The sequence below is a fragment of the Aulonocara sp. 'chitande type north' Nkhata Bay genome, linkage group LG5 (genome assembly GCF_057382095.1).
Source record: "Aulonocara sp. 'chitande type north' Nkhata Bay isolate Kocher_YH1m ecotype deep benthic linkage group LG5, A_spYH_male_GT1.1, whole genome shotgun sequence".
Lineage (NCBI taxonomy): Eukaryota > Metazoa > Chordata > Actinopteri > Cichliformes > Cichlidae > Aulonocara > Aulonocara sp. 'chitande type north' Nkhata Bay.
The window spans coordinates 19,050,283-19,069,391 of NC_141348.1; the positions used below are offsets into that span (position 1 = coordinate 19,050,283).

The window sequence follows — 19,109 nt, forward strand, 5'->3', positions numbered from 1 at the left end:
GCTTCTGCGTCGACCTCACCTGGTCCTGCGGCTGCCACACCGCCACCCAAGCCACGTTCTGCACCTTGGAATCGCCGGCCACTTTCCGGGCCACCAGCTGGACGTCACTGCCGCCCGTACGGTCAGCCCCCAGGACTGTTTCCCCGTCGCCGCCGGGTCCCAGTTAATTCTTTAGTCTAGTGTCTTAGTTTGGCTTTCTTGTATTCTCTTTAGTTTTCTGAGTATTTACTTAGCCGCCCTCTGTGTCTCCCTGTTATCGTTCTCTGTGTTTCTTAGTTGCTCCGTCTCCCCTAGTCAAGTGTGCGTCTATGTTACATTTCCTGTTTTACTTTGAAGGTCTGTGTCCTACGTGAATGTATTGAGTTTCACTGGTTAGCATTTATCATTTTTCAAGTGTTACGGACCATTCAAATGCTTTAAATAATGAGCTATTCATTAATTCATGCAGCACTGTCTTCTGTGCACTTTAAACTATGTTTCTCACACTCCTAACCTATAGCCAATTATGTCTTTAGACTGTGTGAAGAAGCCTTTCGAGTAGCCCACACAGGCCTTTAAACTTCACATTAAGGCCCCCAAAAGGTTCAAACCCTACTCCTAACAACAGGCCTAAACACTGCACCACTGTGACATCTGAGGCATTTAAGTACATACAAATCATCTGTTATTATTATTCTGTCTAACTGAGTTCTGTGCTTGTCATGTTTAATCATTTATGCAATGCTCTAGCTTAAAGGCTGAAAAAAATAGTCTCAGATTTGAGATTGGTCAGGTCACTGGTGGCGGTTAAGGTCAGTGGTGGGCAGCTGACACAAGGTCAGTGCTTAGGGGAAACTTCGCCTACATCATTAACCTGGGTCTAACCTCTCATGCTTTGCTGCTGCCACAGGGTCAGTGGGTCGGCTTATCTGTGAAGCTATTACATCATCATCATCATCATCACTGATGACAACTTGTAAGGGACAACAGTTTTTGAGATGATAAATTAACGGCAGATGTAAGATTACCAAAGCTCCTGTAACAATGGCTGCAACAGAAACGGTGTGGGAAGCAAAGAGAAGGGGCAGGAACAGTGTTATTAACAGAGCATGAATGTGTGATTTGATGAAGGAATCGCTGGCATTAAAGTGAAGATTGTAGCAGTATTAGGTCTGAAGAATCCTTGGTGGGATGTTCTTTGAGAGGAAAAAAAAAATCAATACAAATTGCAAAATGGACAAAAAAAGGGGGGGGGGGAGACAGTTTCAAACTGTCAACAGCACTATTGTGTCATAGCAGGAAATGCGTAGGTGCAACTGATTAATAACAGCTGCATTCCATTAAAATAGAGCCTTGATATGGTGTACACTGGCTTCCCAGTATGATTTATTGGGACACTTAAATGAAAACCATAATTAATGTTATTGGACACACCTGTGCTCCTGATGTAACAAGGGAAGCGGTCTTGGTAAAACTGTGTTAGGCAGGAAATCTATTTTGAAGTCAAAGCCAACAATCTACAGCAGTTTAGACTCTGCCGAGGTTGGGTAGGAGTTATCATGACAGCATTAAGCTTATCAGCACAATGCAACAAAGTTATCTACCTGGTAACGCAAACTTGCACATATAGTATTTGACTGGGCTTCACAGTGAGTTACCAGATGCACTGCACCCCATAAATGGTAAAGTCAAACTCTTTGCAGCACTCTGCACCAGTAGCTCCTGCAGTACCAGTGCAAAGGTCTAATTGAAATAAATGAGATAGGCTGCTTTTTTGGCCCTAGAGCTATTGTCAGTGTGATGGGCCCTAAGAATGAAAAGAACCGTAAAGAATGAAGACAGCCACTGAACAGGAAAAAGAATACATCTACAGAAGGTGGTAAAAGAGGACTTGGCTGGGTCATTCACATCACTTATACTACCACACAAAACACTCCTGCGCACTCAAGCTAATGAAGACCTACAAAGAGAAAGAGTGCTGTTCTTACCAACTATCCCACTCCATTAGACGCAACACAGGGTGAATGGTTTGTGTGTGTGTGTGTGTGTGGTTGTGTGAATGGAAGACACCTGCCGCTAAAGTGGTGTTCACTGACATTTAAAGAAAAAAGCTTTAAAACGGGTCCTTTAATTAAGCTATCTTAAGAAAGAGCAAGGTGGAGGAAATGCATGGGTGCTTTTAAAGCAGACATAGGATGTAAGATGTGGATGCTGAGACAGGTGGTCAGCTAAGACAGAGACACCCCCCCCCCAAAAAAAAAAACACAAAAAAAACAAACACAATTTGGGCAAAAGTTTTGGGTAAAGGGGAAATGGTGAAAAGATCCATGAATATTTTCAGAAAATACAAAGGATGTTAGCAGGTACACATGTTCACAATGAAGAAAGCCAGGCTATGTCTGTCTATTTGGAGTGTGTTGGCTGTAATACATGCAGGGTCATGCACTGTGGATCAGTAAGTAAAAACCAAGTCTAACTCATGCTATCCCACAGGATCTCACACTGCAGTGCACCGAACAATACTGTGTGTATGTGTGTGAGAGCGTGAGGGCTCCTCCTGAGTGACATTTCACAAATCCAGGGGACTGGGCTAATGATGTCCCCTGTCTGGTTAAATCAAAGCACCAAGATGTTGTGGAGTAAAGAAAAATGCATAGAGAAGTGAAAAGAAAGGCAGCAGGAGAAAGAAATTATAAATGGCATAAAGTATGAAATAGTCTAAGTGCAGGCATATAGCAGCAGTCTACATTGGTGATGTAGCACCGGTAGTCTGCATTCAACTAGTGGCATTAAAATGTGTTTTGTCTGAATGAAAAGCATATGCTCTAATAGTTCTTTTATTACAAATTCATAAGAAGAGGTTGTATCCAAGCAAGGAAGTCTTATAGTACACAAGTACAAACATATGTGTGTTGTGACAAAAAATTAAACTTACAAAATCGCTTACTACTAACTAAAAGCAGGAGTAACAAAAAAGATTTGAGCTTACCGAGTTGATACAGGCGAGCTCCTTGTTAAGCAGCCAGGGTAGGGAGAGTTTTCCATCTCCCCTGTAGCAGGACTGGATCCTCTCTTTGATCTTTTTTTTTATCTTCCTAAGGGTGAACAGGCACAATGCTGACTCTTTGGGTGGTTTGGCGCGATTCTTCTGACCCTGAGAGAATACTGTGAAAAGGATGTCTTCATTTTCGGAAATCCCAAGAGAGTTGGCCAGCTGCCGGCCCGGTCGAGCCAAGAAGGCGTCCTGCACCAGGCGGTACTCCACCCCATCTTTAGTGCAGCCAATGGGGAACTCAACGTAAGAGTAAAACTTTGGATCATCCATGCAGAGACGCACAATTTTGGAGGTGAAGAACTGCTCCCCGCTGGCATCAGGTGAAGTCAGTTGAGTATCCAACTGCATTGTTAGATAATAGACAAACTGCTCACTGCTGAAGCTGTAAACATAATAGATGTCAAAAGCAGGGAACTTGGATAAAGTGTCCGAGGGGATCTTCAGCTGAGAAGAGACAAACTCATCCTGATAGACGAAACTGAACATGTCAGCATTTTCTTCATTCTCCATCAGTTTTCGGCTGGACAAGGTGGGGAAGTACTCAGACTTGCCGTCGATGGGAGTTCCGATAAAAAGCTTGCTGGTAGGACTTTGAGGGGAGCTTATGATGACTCCTGACATGGTACCCGACTCTGCCACACTCGAGAGGTAATGCTCCTTGCGGTGGTGGGGCTCACCAAGCTTAAAGAGGTCATCCAGACGCAGGAACTGACAGATACCCTGTGAGGTGCTGCCACAGGCGATAAGTCGGTTTTGTGCATAGTCTATAAGAAGAAGCTTGTTCACATTCGGGGTTTGGGCCAGCTCATGATTGCAAGACTGGACACTGGGAGGTGGGTAGCACTTCTCATTGTCCACCACTGGGCCAGTCATGTGGCTGCGCAGATTGGTCAGGTTTCTGGAAAGCTTGAAAATCCGGTTAACAGCTCCCACATAGACTTCTCCAGTTTTGTTATGAATAGCCAGATGTGTGAGCGAACAATCAGCTGGGATGAATCTTTTGAAGGGCGGGGGCTGGCCTCCAGACAAGGATGAGCTCATGATGACTAAAAGCCCTATGAGGAGAAAGTTCCCCTGGCCAGAGGAGGCCACTGACCGAGCTAGGTGACACATATTTGGTATGTGCACAAGCAAGGCTTGGGAGGGGGGTAGGGAAGGAGAAAGAGAGCGCAAGCTGTGGTTCCAAATCCCGAGTCAGGATTTTTTTTTTTTTGATAGTTTCGGTTCTACTGTCAAAGATTAAGAGGGAGGGAGAGAGAGAAGGATCAGAGAAGAGGAAGCAAAACTCCTATTGATCCGCTGTCCTGTTCTCAGCGTTGTGAGCAGTCACCAGGAACATCCACAGAGCCACGATGTGGGAGCCCTGGAAGGTAAAAAGAGAAAAAACACCTTGAGTGCTCAAGGAAAATTTCTTATTGATTATGCATCAAGGAGGCAGTAAGGCCCACAAATTGCACATCCAAAATTAGAAGGAAAAAAAAAGCCAAGCTGACATTTGCCCTAGTTATAAATAAATGATATCAAATCAAGTCTGGAAGGCAAATGTGTGTCTGCATTTAATTATGAGTGAAGATGCAGGGAAAGCATAGGCCAACTATTAAAGGCTCTGTACACATAATATAAGCCTGTGAATGAGTTATAGACTCACAGCATTGAACTCCTTAATATTTCATATCTTTCAGTGTTACTGTGGTGGCTTCGGAGGAAGTGTGCTCTTGAAAAAGGGCCAGTGGGCACTGTTACATTGACAGCAAGCAATTTATAGCCAGGACTGCTTGAAGGCTTTACTGTCATGCTCTCCCCAGTTTCAACCCAGTCTGATTGTAACTATACCTGCACTTCTGACAACTGTAAACAAGCACCAGGCTTTCATGGAAGCACAGCAGGCAACCACAACTCTGCTTCCTCCGAAAGAGCTATGATTGCAGTATATATCCCTTAGATATCAGGATAAATATAACATAGCCATAGGGCACTATGAAAACCATTGGCTGATACATATGCTGCACGTACAGGAAAATTCTTGCAAGCATTCACTGATTGCTTATAAAGGGCCCGATCCACTGCATTCCAACACTCCTCCAGAGCCAACCGTGCCCCGGTCAGGCAGCAATCACAGCGAGGACCCTTAAAACATGCATGTTATTCATTTACCCTACAATGTAATTAGAACCAATTTCAGAAAGATGTATGAGTCCCACTGAAGACTGCAGAACAAGATTTCTTTTCCCCCCCGCCAAAAGCTCAACTTCTCAACGCAATACATCTACATACATATACCACATATACATACAACACCGAGGGCTAGAGTTCATCCTTTCAAGATGAGGCTAAGTTGAAGACCACGGTGAAAATTGCATCTGGTTAATGAATACTTGAACATTTTAGTATGTGATTCAATTTCAAAATTGTATCTAGTGTTCATGATATACTCATTTTATCACCAGTACATGTGGCAATATGCCTACAAAGTCACAGCACAGTCAATGTTTGTATTTTTCTTTTACACACTGCTTCCTTCATCACTGCTCCCTCAAGCCAGCCAATTCTGGCATTTATTTCATTTCATAATGCACACATATAATGAATCCCAGAATGCAATGTGCTATATGCACACTCAACAGAGAACAGACATTAAAAAGGAGGGAGTGAGATCATTTATAGGGATGGAATTTTTATAGGTAAAGGACAAGGAGGAGGAGAAGGAGAGGAGTCAAAAATGGAGAGGGCATGCTCTTTTGGGTGTCCTACAATGACAATACAGTGATGAGGAGCGGTGTTTGCTGGGCGCGTGCTGGCGGCTGACAGGCCAATCATGTTCCTGCAGCACCAGGACATTAGTTCTTCTGTAAATGCTGATTATGTAAAACAGGAGACAACTCTCCCAGGGATCCCACGCTTCAGTTTCACCTTGACTATCAAAGCGTCTGTGCCAAAGGTGTTTTATGACCATACCAAATCGGAAAAGATGAGACACTACAGTGAGACAAGCAGGGTTAAAAGATGGGGATAGGGGGATGAGGCAAAAACATGAAACAGATGACGAATCAAACGAGGAGGCAGATGGAGGTATGAAGAAGAAAATTCTGGTCTCAGGTTCTCACCAGAGTGTAGGAATGTGGCTGGTAGTAAAGAGCACTGAAGCAGCACATATGCGCCAGTCCACTTGTAATAGCTTACTATTAAGCTTATTTTTGCCCCTAATTAGGCACAAACAGCTGAACCTTTGATACCACAAGACTGTTTCTGATACACAACCTGGATTTTTTTAAAAACCAAAACTGGCTTAGCAGCACCTGAGAAAGTCTCCATTATCGTGGTGCTAAAACATCTGAATTTACGTGATTGCTCTTGATTGTGTAGCAAAAGCTGTAGTTCTTTTTACTTATTAGTGTGGATATACAGGGCAGGGAGCTCTGCCTGCCAGGCTGAGAGAGATGACTGTCAGCTTGTTCCTTTTTTCGATATTTCCATCCTTGAGAAAGGCAGGTATGAGTGACAGATTATAGGTGTGTAAACCCCTCTGAGGGAAAAAAAAATGCACTCTTACGAATCTTGAAAGAATTAAACACCTCAGTAAGAGTAGTCATTGAATTGCTCATAAATTTTAGTCACTGGTGCTGCAAACTGTGTGTGAGAAAGAAAAAAAAGAGAATGAGGGAAAGCAGGAGAGAAGAGAAATAGTAGTGGTGATGTTCATGGAATAGCAAACGATAGCTCAACTGACACAAAGCTAGCCAGGTTCAGGGAGAGGTGGTGTCATCCAATTTTCTACAAATGAAAAGCCCAGGAAAAGACAAATGTATAGGAAGGGGGGGGACAAGGAGAGAAAGAGAAAAAGAGAGAACGTGACAGAGAGAGAGCGAAGAGGATACTGTATGGGCAAAAAGAAGGAGAGTGAGTCAGGAGCCAATCAAAAAGGTGCACTTCTGCTGCATTTTAATCTACCTTCGCGAGAATCAAACACCAGGGAGCCCTGTGGGTCGAGGCACCTCGGCAAGGAAACTGCAGAGAGGAGGGCCTGAGCTGCAGTTATCAGATATATCCCCACTTTCCACTCTGTGAGATTAAAACGGCTCGACGCGGATCGCAGCCTCTTCGACATAAGCAGCCGCAATAAAGTGACGAGCCAGCCTATAAAAAAACCTAATTTCTTGCTCAACGGTACAGTCGCGCCGTACGATGAGAGCAGATGTCAATTTAAAGCGTGGCAGCGCATAGGGAAGCCGGCTGCCTCATTTTCCTTTGTCATTTCCAAGTGAGGCAAAGACACAATGGGGCAGACTGGGCGAACGAGCAAATGAGAGTGGCTGATAGAGAACGAGAGGGAAGCTGGGGGGGGGAAAAAAAAAAAAAAAAAAGTGTCCCTGCAGTAATTCCTCTTCATTTAAACCAGCCACAGCTTGATGTAGGAGAGTGTGAATCACACAACAAATTGCATCTAGGGTCTGCTGCTGCTTGTTATCTATCAGGGCAATAAGACAATGACATCACAAAACACATCAACAACTACAGGTTAGTGAAAAGACATCATGGCGTGAAGGCCTCCGTCTACTTATAGACACCTTTAGTTCCTCTCTTTACTGTCAGGGGAGACACGCCCAACTGTTGAGTTATTCGCTCAACTTCTCACACATGCCCCCACGCCCCTTCAAATTTCTCAGTTTTTTTCCCCTCTCTATTTATTCTTCCAAACCCTCATCAATTTCAATTTCCTCCAGAGCTAAACTGAAATGGGCGGAAGAGTGCTGGGAGAAGGTTGGGAGCCATATCTGGAACCATCAAGGAAAAACATGTCAATCATTTTGGTGTGGAGCACGTCTGTGGCTTTGGGAATGGGCAGTCACCATATCGGGGGCAGGGAAGGTGTTATCACATCAGGGAAAAGCATTAAAGACGGCTGGCTGTAAGGGACAGAGTTTATTGGATTTGATATTGAAATGTCCTATCAATCGACAGGCCTGTACTGCATCCCTATGGGCACTGGAAATAGGACTGAGGGGAAGAAAAACAAAAAGATTATAAAGCAAGGACCCCCATTTTAAAGAGGCAAAGGTGGAGAGGTAATCCCAAATGCTGGTGAAGCGGCAGGTGACTCTTGTGAGCTAAACTGTATAACTTGCTCTCTCACCTTCTTCTCCAAAGCAACTAAACCTGTCCGTTCAGATAATGGTCGCCGCTCAGAGCGTAACTTTGTGCTGATTTATTGCCAGTGGCATATCAATTACAGCACTCTACAATGGAGGGGGGAGAGAGGAAGAGAAGGTGGTGAGAGAAGAAAGAAGAGCAGCATTCAGACATATTTTTTGCCCTCTGTGGCTTGTCACAACATATGGGTCAAGTCTGGGACCAGACGAAGAGGAAGTGGGTATAATCGAGGATTTAAGAAGCCAGGAAATTATAATTAAGGCCGGAAATGCGTGTGAGCAAATAAAATGCAAAGCTCTAAAAATTATTGCAAATTCTCAAGACTCGTGCACAAAGTCAGTTACTGTAGACCAATCACAGCGTAAACACAGGTGGCTGAAAACAAGGTGGTGCAGCAGGAAAAACTACAATTTTATCTGTAGGTACACAAAAAAATAAATAAATAAAAAACCAAAACCATCCCTGTTGTACATAACTGCACCGTCCATGTTTAACTCTCAACCTGGCCTGACTTTTGTTGAACTCAAGTTCCTCTATCACCCCCACATTTCCCATCTGGCTCCAGTATTACTATCAAATAAAGGCATATATGCCAAGATATAACTTCGTTTAAATACAGCCACAGAACACAAAGAACGATCCAATATTTTAAGTGCAAATCATGACACAAATGTGCAGAAATTAAATGGGTTTTTATCTGAATCTCCCTTCCACCTCTTCACAGCTAGTACACTCTCCAGATTGGATATTTGCCCAGGGGACAAAAGAGAGAAGGGTGAGGAGTGGAAGAGGGATTGAAGAGCAAAGTGGGTGGAGGGGTGGTATTACGGGGGGGTTGTATGGTTAGAGAGGAGGTAAGATAGAAGGGGCAGCCAAGCCCTGAAGCCTTAATCCTCTCTCAGGGTCTGCCTAATCTCACCGCCAGTATCTGCATATGGGGAGAATGGATTACCATCCCCCGACGCAGCGACAGACAGATTGACGGGGGAATGGGCGGCAGTCTCTGGACAGAAACGCTCCCTGAGACAAACAGAAACACCCAAAAAGTCTGACTTTAAAAAGTTAGAGGAGAGGATGTGCTTGCTCTTGAAACAAATACACACTCTAACATTCACCCTATCAAACACACATCTGCTGCAGGTAGGTATGTTAGTCAGCTGCAGCTCGTTTTTGCCACCAGTGTAACATATTGTGTAATCTGTCCCGGATCAGATACTGTCTGAGGTGCTGAGAGGGACAGGAGGGGGTCAGCCTACCAATCTAAACCACACTGAAGCTTAAAGAGTCCTCTTAACACACCACAAACTCAAATCTCACTCTAACAAATCAATCATTCCTCCACTGGGGATTATGAGAATATTATATTACAAAAATGAAAATAAAAATATCCAAACCCATCTGTCACTGTATATAGAAATTTGTTTTGCCAAGGCCCTCTTCTTTCCAGCTGAACGACAGCAGAATAGGTATTAATAGGGGAATATGAGGTCTTGAGGGCAATACATTCAGAAACACCCCTTGAAGATAGAATATTCCATATTGTGTTGTGACAAAATGAAAAAAGACATTTGGTGATAGGTAAGGACACTGGGATGGGAAAAAAAATGAGCCAGCACTTTTCAAGTGCCCCCAAAAAATGTCTTTATATCATACTCAAGCCAAGACAGATTGCAGAGGAGGTAAGACCAATTTTCTAGAGGTCGGACAATAAAGCAGTATTGTATATAATGGTATCTTGTATCATTTCCTTCCTGCGTTGGCTGCAAGAACAAGCCGACTGGAAAGCCTTCGGGCGCATAAAAAGCCCTTACGAGTTCTGTTTTAGTGCCAACGTAAATCAGTTTCAGGGGACAAGTGTCTGTGCCCCTTCTCTCTCCCTCTCTATGTGGCAGGTGGCCTGCCAAAACGAATGCCTCGTTTCATCGTACAGAATTGACAAGTGTGTGCATGTGTGTAAAGCATAAGTCAGGGTGTGGAACAAATTGAGCCCCCTGTATTTAAAACACCTTGCTCCACTGACACTCATTCCATCAACATGGCTGGACTAATAAAATCTGGACCCATCTAGTGGCTGCCCTCAACACGAAGGAGTTAAACGTAACAGAGGAGGAAAAGACAGACAACAATGACCCTTCATTAGCTCTATATTAATCAACAATAAAGTATATTTTTATATTAGACAACAATAAAGTCTTTATAGCAGACGCTTTACAAGCTGGAATAATAGAAACTGAAGATTATAAAATGTTCTGTTTTATTAGCTCTTTTTCAATGAGAATCACAACATTTGTTGGAAACATAAAAAGATTATTACATCAACACTTTTTTCTGTTCACATCCTTAATTTGTCATAATCTGAACCACTGTCTTATTTTTCCTCCACTCCTCTATTTGTTTCCTAGGCTTGAATAAGAAGCTTGCACAAGGACAAAGGCAGAAACTAACTGACTATCTACTCGAACACTGAAGGTCTGAGGCGGCAGTAAATACAAGGACAACTGCTTCCCTGCCACCCAATGTGCTGTGGATAACAGGTGTGTGTGTGTGTGTGTGTGTGTGTGTGTGTGTGTGTGTGTGTGTGTGTGTGTGTGTGTGTGTGTGCGCGCGCATGTGGCAGCTGCCACTCTGAGACAGTAGACAGACTGTGGGCAGTACTTCAAACTAATTATTCCATTTCTCATACGCTGCAACATTAAACACACACACACACACACACACACTTTGAGAGGTAAATGGGATTATACACCAGCATACGTTACTTTGGACACAGTGTTATTCAAGTATGTGGTTGCATGTGCGTTAGTCACGACTGGGCGTGCGCACCTGTGCACAGTAGTGACAGTGAGCCACTGAATTTCTTGAATTTAGCCGCCTTCATTGCTGGCTTACAGTAGGACTGGGCGATATGGCCTGAAATCCATATCGTGATATAATTTGAAGCACGTGCGGTAACGATATATATCGCTATATATTATTTTCTTCTGTATAACGTATTTTCCACACTATAAGGCACACTTAAAATCCTTTAATTTTCTCAAAAATCGAGTGTGCCTTATGTATGAATTCTGGTTGTGCTTACTGACCTCGAACCGATTTGGGCGTGCAGAAATCTGTTAAAAAATGTTTTGATGGATTGTCAGAGCATTACAGCTGCCGTAGTGAGGAGCTTTGCGGAGTATATGGGTCCAAAACTCCGTCCTCTTCAGGTCCCAAAGTCAAACGAACACAGAGTTAAAAACAGTCTAAATTCTTTCATCTTTAATAAAATCATCAGCGTTGTTGCTTTACCAGGTGTAACAATTAAGTTTAACAACCAGGCATCCATGAAAACAGAAGTTATTAAATTTAACGGAGTTAATTAATATACTGCAACAACATGGGAATAGAACAGCTGCGAGAAGTTTCAACATTAATGAATCAATGTTACGGAAGTGAAGCGGAGTTTTTGGCTTTCCCCATATTTCAAAAGTGCTTCATCTCTTTGCTATGACTGTCGCCCGGCATAATTTGCAGATGATAATGGTTGTAGCCGCTGTAACGCTTTCGACCAAAACATGCGCAGCTTGATGACATCATCAACATGCGCTATCTCAATAGAGCAGTATAGTCAAAATCTCTATCGTTGGCCAAATTTATATCGTTTCTATCGTATATCGTTTATATCACCCACCCCTAGCTTACAGCATTCAAACAAGCACAGAAGCTGATTTTAATGTTCCTTAAAGCTTCACCAGGACATGCATGTATATAGACATATGATATATATATCAAAAATAAATTAAAAAAAAAAAAAAGCACTTCCTGGGCTGTTGTGATTGGCGGGTAAATTTCAGATGTCGGTTGTTTTCTTATGTGGTTACATACTTTCACACACGTACCATTTTAAAGAAACAAACTTCAGTGAGATTCGATTATGAACAACTTACACTTGAAAGTCTAAACTGTTATGCGAGCTCCTGAAGCCACTGATTCTGATTAGTAACACCACGTCAGCTAAACTGTAATGCAGAGGGAATTTGCACAAGATTCCAAGTTGAATTCATCTCTTCACCCAGAAAAAAACCCCCCAAAAAACACATACCATTCATTTGTGTGTATGATTATCTATACGAAAGGTGATTCACCACACTTTAAATATCAACTCTCACCAGTAATTTGTCATGCAACAGCCTTTATAAGTAATTTGTGAGCAGTCTGAGATGGCTGGTAGATGAACGCCACCATCTCTGGGTTCTGAATGGTTTATGAACCTTGTATCTGAATTGGCTCTTGAACGCAGGGTTGAGTGCCTCAGGCTGCCTTCCAAATATGCAGCCCTTGTCATTACAATAACATATGAAGAGCAGACAGCCTGGGTTTGTCTCCTCCTTTGTATCCACCCCTGTTTCCTTCATCCAATCATCCCTCAGCCTCTCTCCTTTTATTTCCTCATGCAGTTCTCATGCCTGGCCTATTCACCAGCTTTTTAGATGAGCACTACCAAAATACAAATTGCTTTAACACCAAATTTCAAAACACAAGCAAGGAAACCCAGTTCCTCCTCCCCGTTTCTTCTCTCAGGGGTGAAATTCCTTTCAGAAACAAAGGCCTTCATTCTAGCTGCAAAGATAGAATGAAACACTGCTGAACCCAGCATCACAAAAAACCTGCCCACATTTCAAAAAGCAGCACACAGACACACAACCACACTGATGCAGCAGCAACAGATTAGCGGTTTTCTCTTAATCTCTCGACTGTGTTTGTGCGACTGGGTCTTTATTTCCATGACAAATCCTGCATTTATTTGTGTGTGTGTGTGTGTGTGTGTGTGTGTGTGTGTGTGTGTGTGTGTGTGTGTGAGCGAGAGAACGAAGGTGGGAGAGGTAGGCACTATGTAGGTCAGGCCAGAGTGTGCCTACTAAGAGTCAAAGTGAAACTGTAACAGTGAGGCTACAGTATTTCAGCACTAGCTCACTAAAGCAAACACACATTGAGCCTGTGCTATGTCTGAAGCATAAACCTAATACTGCTTCTGTTTGACATGGATTTAAAGCAACAATAATGAAGATGACATAAATTCATCATCAACAAAAAGCTACACAATATCACCATGTCTGCCATGGCAGGAAACTTTATAATTTACATTAAAATTGGCAATCAAAGTTTGCACACTTAGGAATGACAACTTGATTTTTACATATTTTAACTTATTTAGTACATCTACATATTTTCACCTTTTACCTCACAACATAAACAATTATAGTCCTTCCTAAACATTCATGGCTTAAAGCATAGGGTTTGAATTAAACTGAAGTCATAGCCAAAAGAACACGCACCCTCGTTTAGTATAATACACTTAAGGTTTTGCCACTAAACCTTGATTTGGTCAGGTACAACTGCATTTTAATTAGCACACGTGGTCATGTTGGCAAAAGTTGGATTGTCTCAGGCAAGTTGTCAAACAATAAAGTTATTTTTAATACAGTGAATCATGCATTACAGCTTCCGCACCAACAATGTGGTATACCTGCATTGACGTACAATGTGAAAATGTCTGACGAAAATAAAGATGGCTAATTGTTCACTGTAGTCATTTTATGGAGTGATCCGTTTCTCTCAGTGGCATCAAGAACAACGAGCTGTGAACAACTAAAGCTCATCAGCCATATCCAGTGACAGCTGACAAAAAATCTCTGGTTGATTTTTTTCGAGGGGGCCTATACCAGAATAGCCACAGAGCTCAAAGAAAATTCATAATGACGGCCAAACACAACACAAGTCCTGTAATTTAAATGCTCAACTTGCAGTGTGTTTCAGCTTTCTAGGCTGGATGTGCAGGTGCTGATGTAATAAAACCACGGGTAAGGAACGGTTCAGTCAGCGAACTGGGTGAAATGGGACATAAGTGTACTAAACTGACGAAATGATAATGAATAGCATATAGCCACAACAGTATTTCACTTTTCACAAAACAAAACCGCAATGGAGTCTGGACTTTAGACGGGATCCTCTTAAAACAAAGCCTGCACATTCCTCCATGGCGCTGCTTATTTTCTGCCTGCTGAGGTCACCATAATAGAATGCAGACTGCTCTGCCCAAAGCAGCCCATTACCAAACAATGCTGTCCTCAATGGCAACGACTCTCTTCAATTTCTCTGCCTCACACCTTCTCTTTATGAGCTCGACTGACCTTTGACACACTGAGTGCTGGAGCAGGGCTGAGCTGAACTCCTTTGTAAAAACTTGCCAGAGTGTTGATTGCTGTAAAAAAATGCATACCACTATAAATCTTGTTGTTAACGATCTGAGGACAGAGCGGGTGATAGTGGTGTAAGCGGCAGAAGAGAAGTCGCTTCAAGGAGAAAGGCATTAAAATAAAATCACTGTCTCCTTTTGTTTTACTGGTGTCATAAAAATAGCCTCCCCTTTTTGGACTTTCCACAGTAAGCACAAGCTAATACAAGGAAAGCAGCTAATCAACTACAAACTCATTTGTTCATAAGCATGATAACGTAGCTCACTGCCTTTTGCTCGTCTCCTATAAACTAATTGAATCCACCTTTGCCTCATCACACCTGTGGCACCTTTGTTTTTTGGTGATTACATGATATGATAACAAAAAATGTACATATCTGGATAAAGCTGTCAAAACCAAAGTCGTTTGTAATCTTCCGTTTTGAGATTACATCATAAAGAAACTGACACATGACCTTAGCACTTCAAAGACTTGACAAAAGTCCAAACTAGCTCATATCTTATCAGCTGTGGATTTTTCTGGTGCCTCGTCACCTGCAATATGTTTTTATTGAAACAGACAGGCAAACTGACCATCTGCTCTGCATCTCCACTGAGCCATAACGACATCCAACGCATTCAAGTTTATACAAATAGATGGCTCTGCTTTGTCTTAATGGCAGCAGACAAGCAAGCATACACAGTGTGTCTGGACTGGTTCAGTATTGACTCAAGACAGCATCCTTATCCATCTTTGTCCATTAAAGCCATACCGTTTCCGGATATATACTGTTGAGTACTATTAGTAACCATATTGTTGGCTGTGACCGCATGGCTATTTCTCTGCTCTTAATGCCTCAAGACAGGCGTGTGGCTTGTGTCACATGGTGTTCAGCCAATTTATGTCCTGTGATTGGTCACAAGGCAACAGAGTTAATGCAGATCTCAGCCTGGGGGGATGAAGATTTGATTCCTCAACAGCAGGGGGAAACAATTGTTGCATATTAATATACGATCTGGAAAGAAGTCCTCACGGTAGCATAAAGTTTTGCATGAAAATGAAGAGTGACTGGTCAAACTCATCACAGCCCAGAGGAAGACGTGCAACGGGATTCACAAAGACAGCGTCTTGTCCAGGAACTCGTTTATTTTGTTTGGCACCGCTACATCTGAATCATGTGAGGTTAATGCTAATTATCGTACGTTGCCCTATTGTGGAGCTGAAACAAAGGAAGAGCATCTACCCCAGCCATTTTTAGCCCAGGAGCGTAGTTTTATTCAAACCAGCAGACACTGAGCATGTTTGGATGGAGGCCTGTGAGCTCGGACGATTTCCTGTCTTGTCACTGATCATCAGCACATGTTGTATTCCTGGTGAAGCGCAACACACAGCATTGCATGCATCACTGCCTCACTATAGAGGCGGCGACAGAGACAGAGACGAAGGCTTGCGTATGTACATGTGGGTATGTGTGACTAATAGCTTGCATACAAACAGAAGTAGGAACTCCAGCAGGTACAGTAATGAGATGTTTGAAGTTCCACTTTCTTCACTTAACCATCGCACCATATTTAATGATGTCATCTAACTAAAATTATGTGAAAAGAATGAGAGAGTGGGCCGGAGAAGAGAATGAACAAATACCTAATGATGGAGAAAAGAGGCTGAGTGAATAAAATGTGTAATCACCAGATCTGGAGACGAGAGGGGAAAAAAAATGGTGGAAGTGAAAAGGTGTGGTGATGGAAATAAGAAACGCGGGAGAGATAGTGGAGTGAGATGAGAGAAGTTGACGATACCTTTTCAGAGAGTTAGCGAGGTGGAACGAGGAGGAATGGAGGGAGATAAGAGGAGAGCAGTCTGTGCATGTTTAGCTAAAAGGGAATTTTTATCCTTAGCTTGTGGGCAACCGAGTAACTGTCACATAGCTACAGCCAACACCACTTCAACTTCAACTAAGTACTCCAAAACAATACTCCACGTTAGAACTTTCACAAGGATTCCACTTGCTTTTTCAGAGTTTTAATCAAGTGTTTCAATAGGTGAGTATAGGTTTCAAATAAGAGTAGCTCGTCATAATTAAATTCGTCGTAACTAAATTACCCAGTCAGCCTACACAGATATACACATTTCTTTTCTTTTTACCCACCTGTGTGCAGCTTCTCCTTAATAAAGAAAATTTCACCCTAATTTTCACACATTGTTCTGATGCTAACAATGTAAACATCTAACAACAAATTTTCTCAGCTTAAGGGGGAAGCAAATATATTAAATATTAATACTCAAGGCTAAGACTTTGAGCATTACAGTCTCAGTGGAATTACAGCCTTTACTCCAACATTTCCATTTCATAACTGAGCATTATGAGAGAAGACTGGTTTTTCTTGGAGTCATTCCAAATGGAAAAGCTGGACCTACCGGGCAGTCCAGAACGACAAGTAACATCAGCCATTGTATGTCAGTCCCAGGGCAGAGAAAGGGGGGGCGGCTGGGAGGTTCAATACAAGACAATATACACAGCAACCTCAAACGCACGTTCATTAGGTCATATTACAGAGACTGTCTTTCAACTTGGCAGAAAGCTAAATTAATAAAGCTGCTGCTAGTGTAAACTGAGTGTGAGTGCATAGTTTGTGGGTGTCCAACAGTCTTTGTGTGTCTTTAAGTTTACATTTGTCATTCCCGTGTCTAAATGCAGTGAGTGACAGCAAGGCCGGTGAGGGACAGAAAGCCAAAACTGTGTCCAAAGGGCTTGTCAGTATCGTTATAGCAACGGAACCTAGGACGAGGTAGTGCTATGGGGGAGAGGAGGAGGAAAGTGTGGAGGAGGATAAGAACAGAGATGGAGAGAAAGAAAAACAGAGGGAGATGTGTTGGAAAGAGAGAAATTTGAGCGCAGAGGAAAAGAGATAAGGAGAGACTGGTGGGAGCGGGGGAAGATGAGAGGAAGAGTGATGAGTGAGAGGAATGCTAGAGACAAAGAGGCAAGGAGAGCAAGGAAGACAGGAGAGAAGAGGGACTAAATATATAAGTGTCTTGCTCAACATAACACTGAGCTAGATATGAATAATCTAAGGTGCGACAGTGACTTGTAGAAAGACAGGATCCCATACGGAAAAGAAATAGTAAAAACTTATATGTGATTACTCATGAAAGTGGCCACTTTCATGAGTAAATCATATAAGGCTTATATATATCTTTATATATATCTTTTCCATATGGGATGCTACAGGTCTAAAGCCTCTTTCACACGCACAGAAAAAAAAGAAAAAAAAAAGATCTCATAACAGATCCCCACACAGTGTTCCCTAAAGAGAAAATTATAAAATTGGCAATTTTAGTCTCAGGTTCGAATACCACAATACATGATAGATGCAGCCTCATTGGGGGGACAATCACAGAAGACGAGAAATCCTCAGCTCCCTCTGGCTTTGAATGTGTTTAAATGTTATTTTCCACAGTCTAATTAAGTCACCCCTCTGTTTATATTGCAACCCTGCATACTGAATAAATACCATGCCGCCTCTACTCCTCCACCGCCTCTCCTGCATTCTCAGCCAGGCACTTCGCTGTTGTGTACGAGTAGATCACACCAGTACCGGCCAGGCAAATGACCGGCCATGTTCCATGGGCCCACAGGGACCAACTGCCAGTCATAACTTTCCAATCCCGCACTTATTTCAGCCACTCAAAGCAGACTGAAAATATGGCAGAGGCGTTATTTGATTGCCGTTATTCTACACTGTTTGGGAATTTATGCAAGCTAGGTCTCTCCTTTTCAAAGTGAAGTAGATGGCACTGGTAATGAAGCAAGAAATGTTGGGATATTTGCCATAGTGGAAAATATATATGCAAAAAGGATGGAGTGCAGACATGGAGTCTTTTAGTGTCAACAATTTATGGCAGGAAAGGACAAATGGGCATGCTAGCAGTAATAAAGTGCCAAAGTAGGGCTGTATTTAACAGACTGAAATCTTACCTACTTTTCAACTGCTATCAGGAAAAATGAAAAACAAATCTGCATAACTGCCACCATATATCGACCGACCAATCCACTACTCGACCTGGAGACTACGGCACTAAAGCAAAATAAAGCTATATTTCAACAGGCTTTTTAAATATTAACAGCTTTTTTCCATCTGTTCTCTCCAGCAAAGCAGCTGAGATCAAGCTTTATCTCAAGTCCAGTGTCTGAAAAGACTTGATACAAGCAACCTCTTGTTCTCTTGACTTTAAACAGGGCAAAATTAGCTCCTCAAAGCTCTGGAATTAAACCACAACCTAATTTGTCTTTGGTACAAGTGGGCCTTGACCCGCTATTTGACAAACACTGTTTGATAATGGGATTCAGCACTAAGCCGGTCTCCGTCGCCACACTCCAATCCACTTTCCTCTCCAGGTCAGCGGACCCTTTCCTTGATGTGCTGAAGGATGGCTAGTATGATGTGTTATAGCTTGTTAAAACTCATGCGATTTCACAAGGGGGAAAGGTTAACGGTTACACAACGACAAGAACCTGCCACCAGAGCGGTGCTCATGACCTCAACCCACAATACCCAAGCAGAGAGGAGGAGAGAGTCATCAGAAGATCCCCGCTTCTCTCCCGTGTGAATATCAAGTCTCAACCCCCCCATGCTTCATTTGAATTTCAACGCATTCCTTAAACTCACACACAGACACACAAACGTCAGGTTTACAGCTCAACTGTCCAC

The 19,109-nt window shown here is 42.6% G+C and overlaps 1 protein-coding gene across 4 annotated transcripts in view; it reads right to left on the minus strand.

Moving 5' to 3' along the window:
- Positions 1-19,109, minus strand: part of plxna1b (plexin A1b) — a 181,332-nt gene that overhangs the window by 144,616 nt on the left and 17,607 nt on the right. For all 4 annotated transcript variants that reach the window (XM_086291844.1, XM_086291842.1, XM_086291843.1 and 1 more), the window contains exon 2: positions 2,969-4,397. In XM_086291844.1, coding sequence (XP_086147970.1) covers positions 2,969-4,147 — 1,179 coding nt within the window. In that variant the 5' untranslated portion in view covers positions 4,148-4,397. The remainder of the gene's footprint in view (positions 1-2,968; positions 4,398-19,109) is intronic.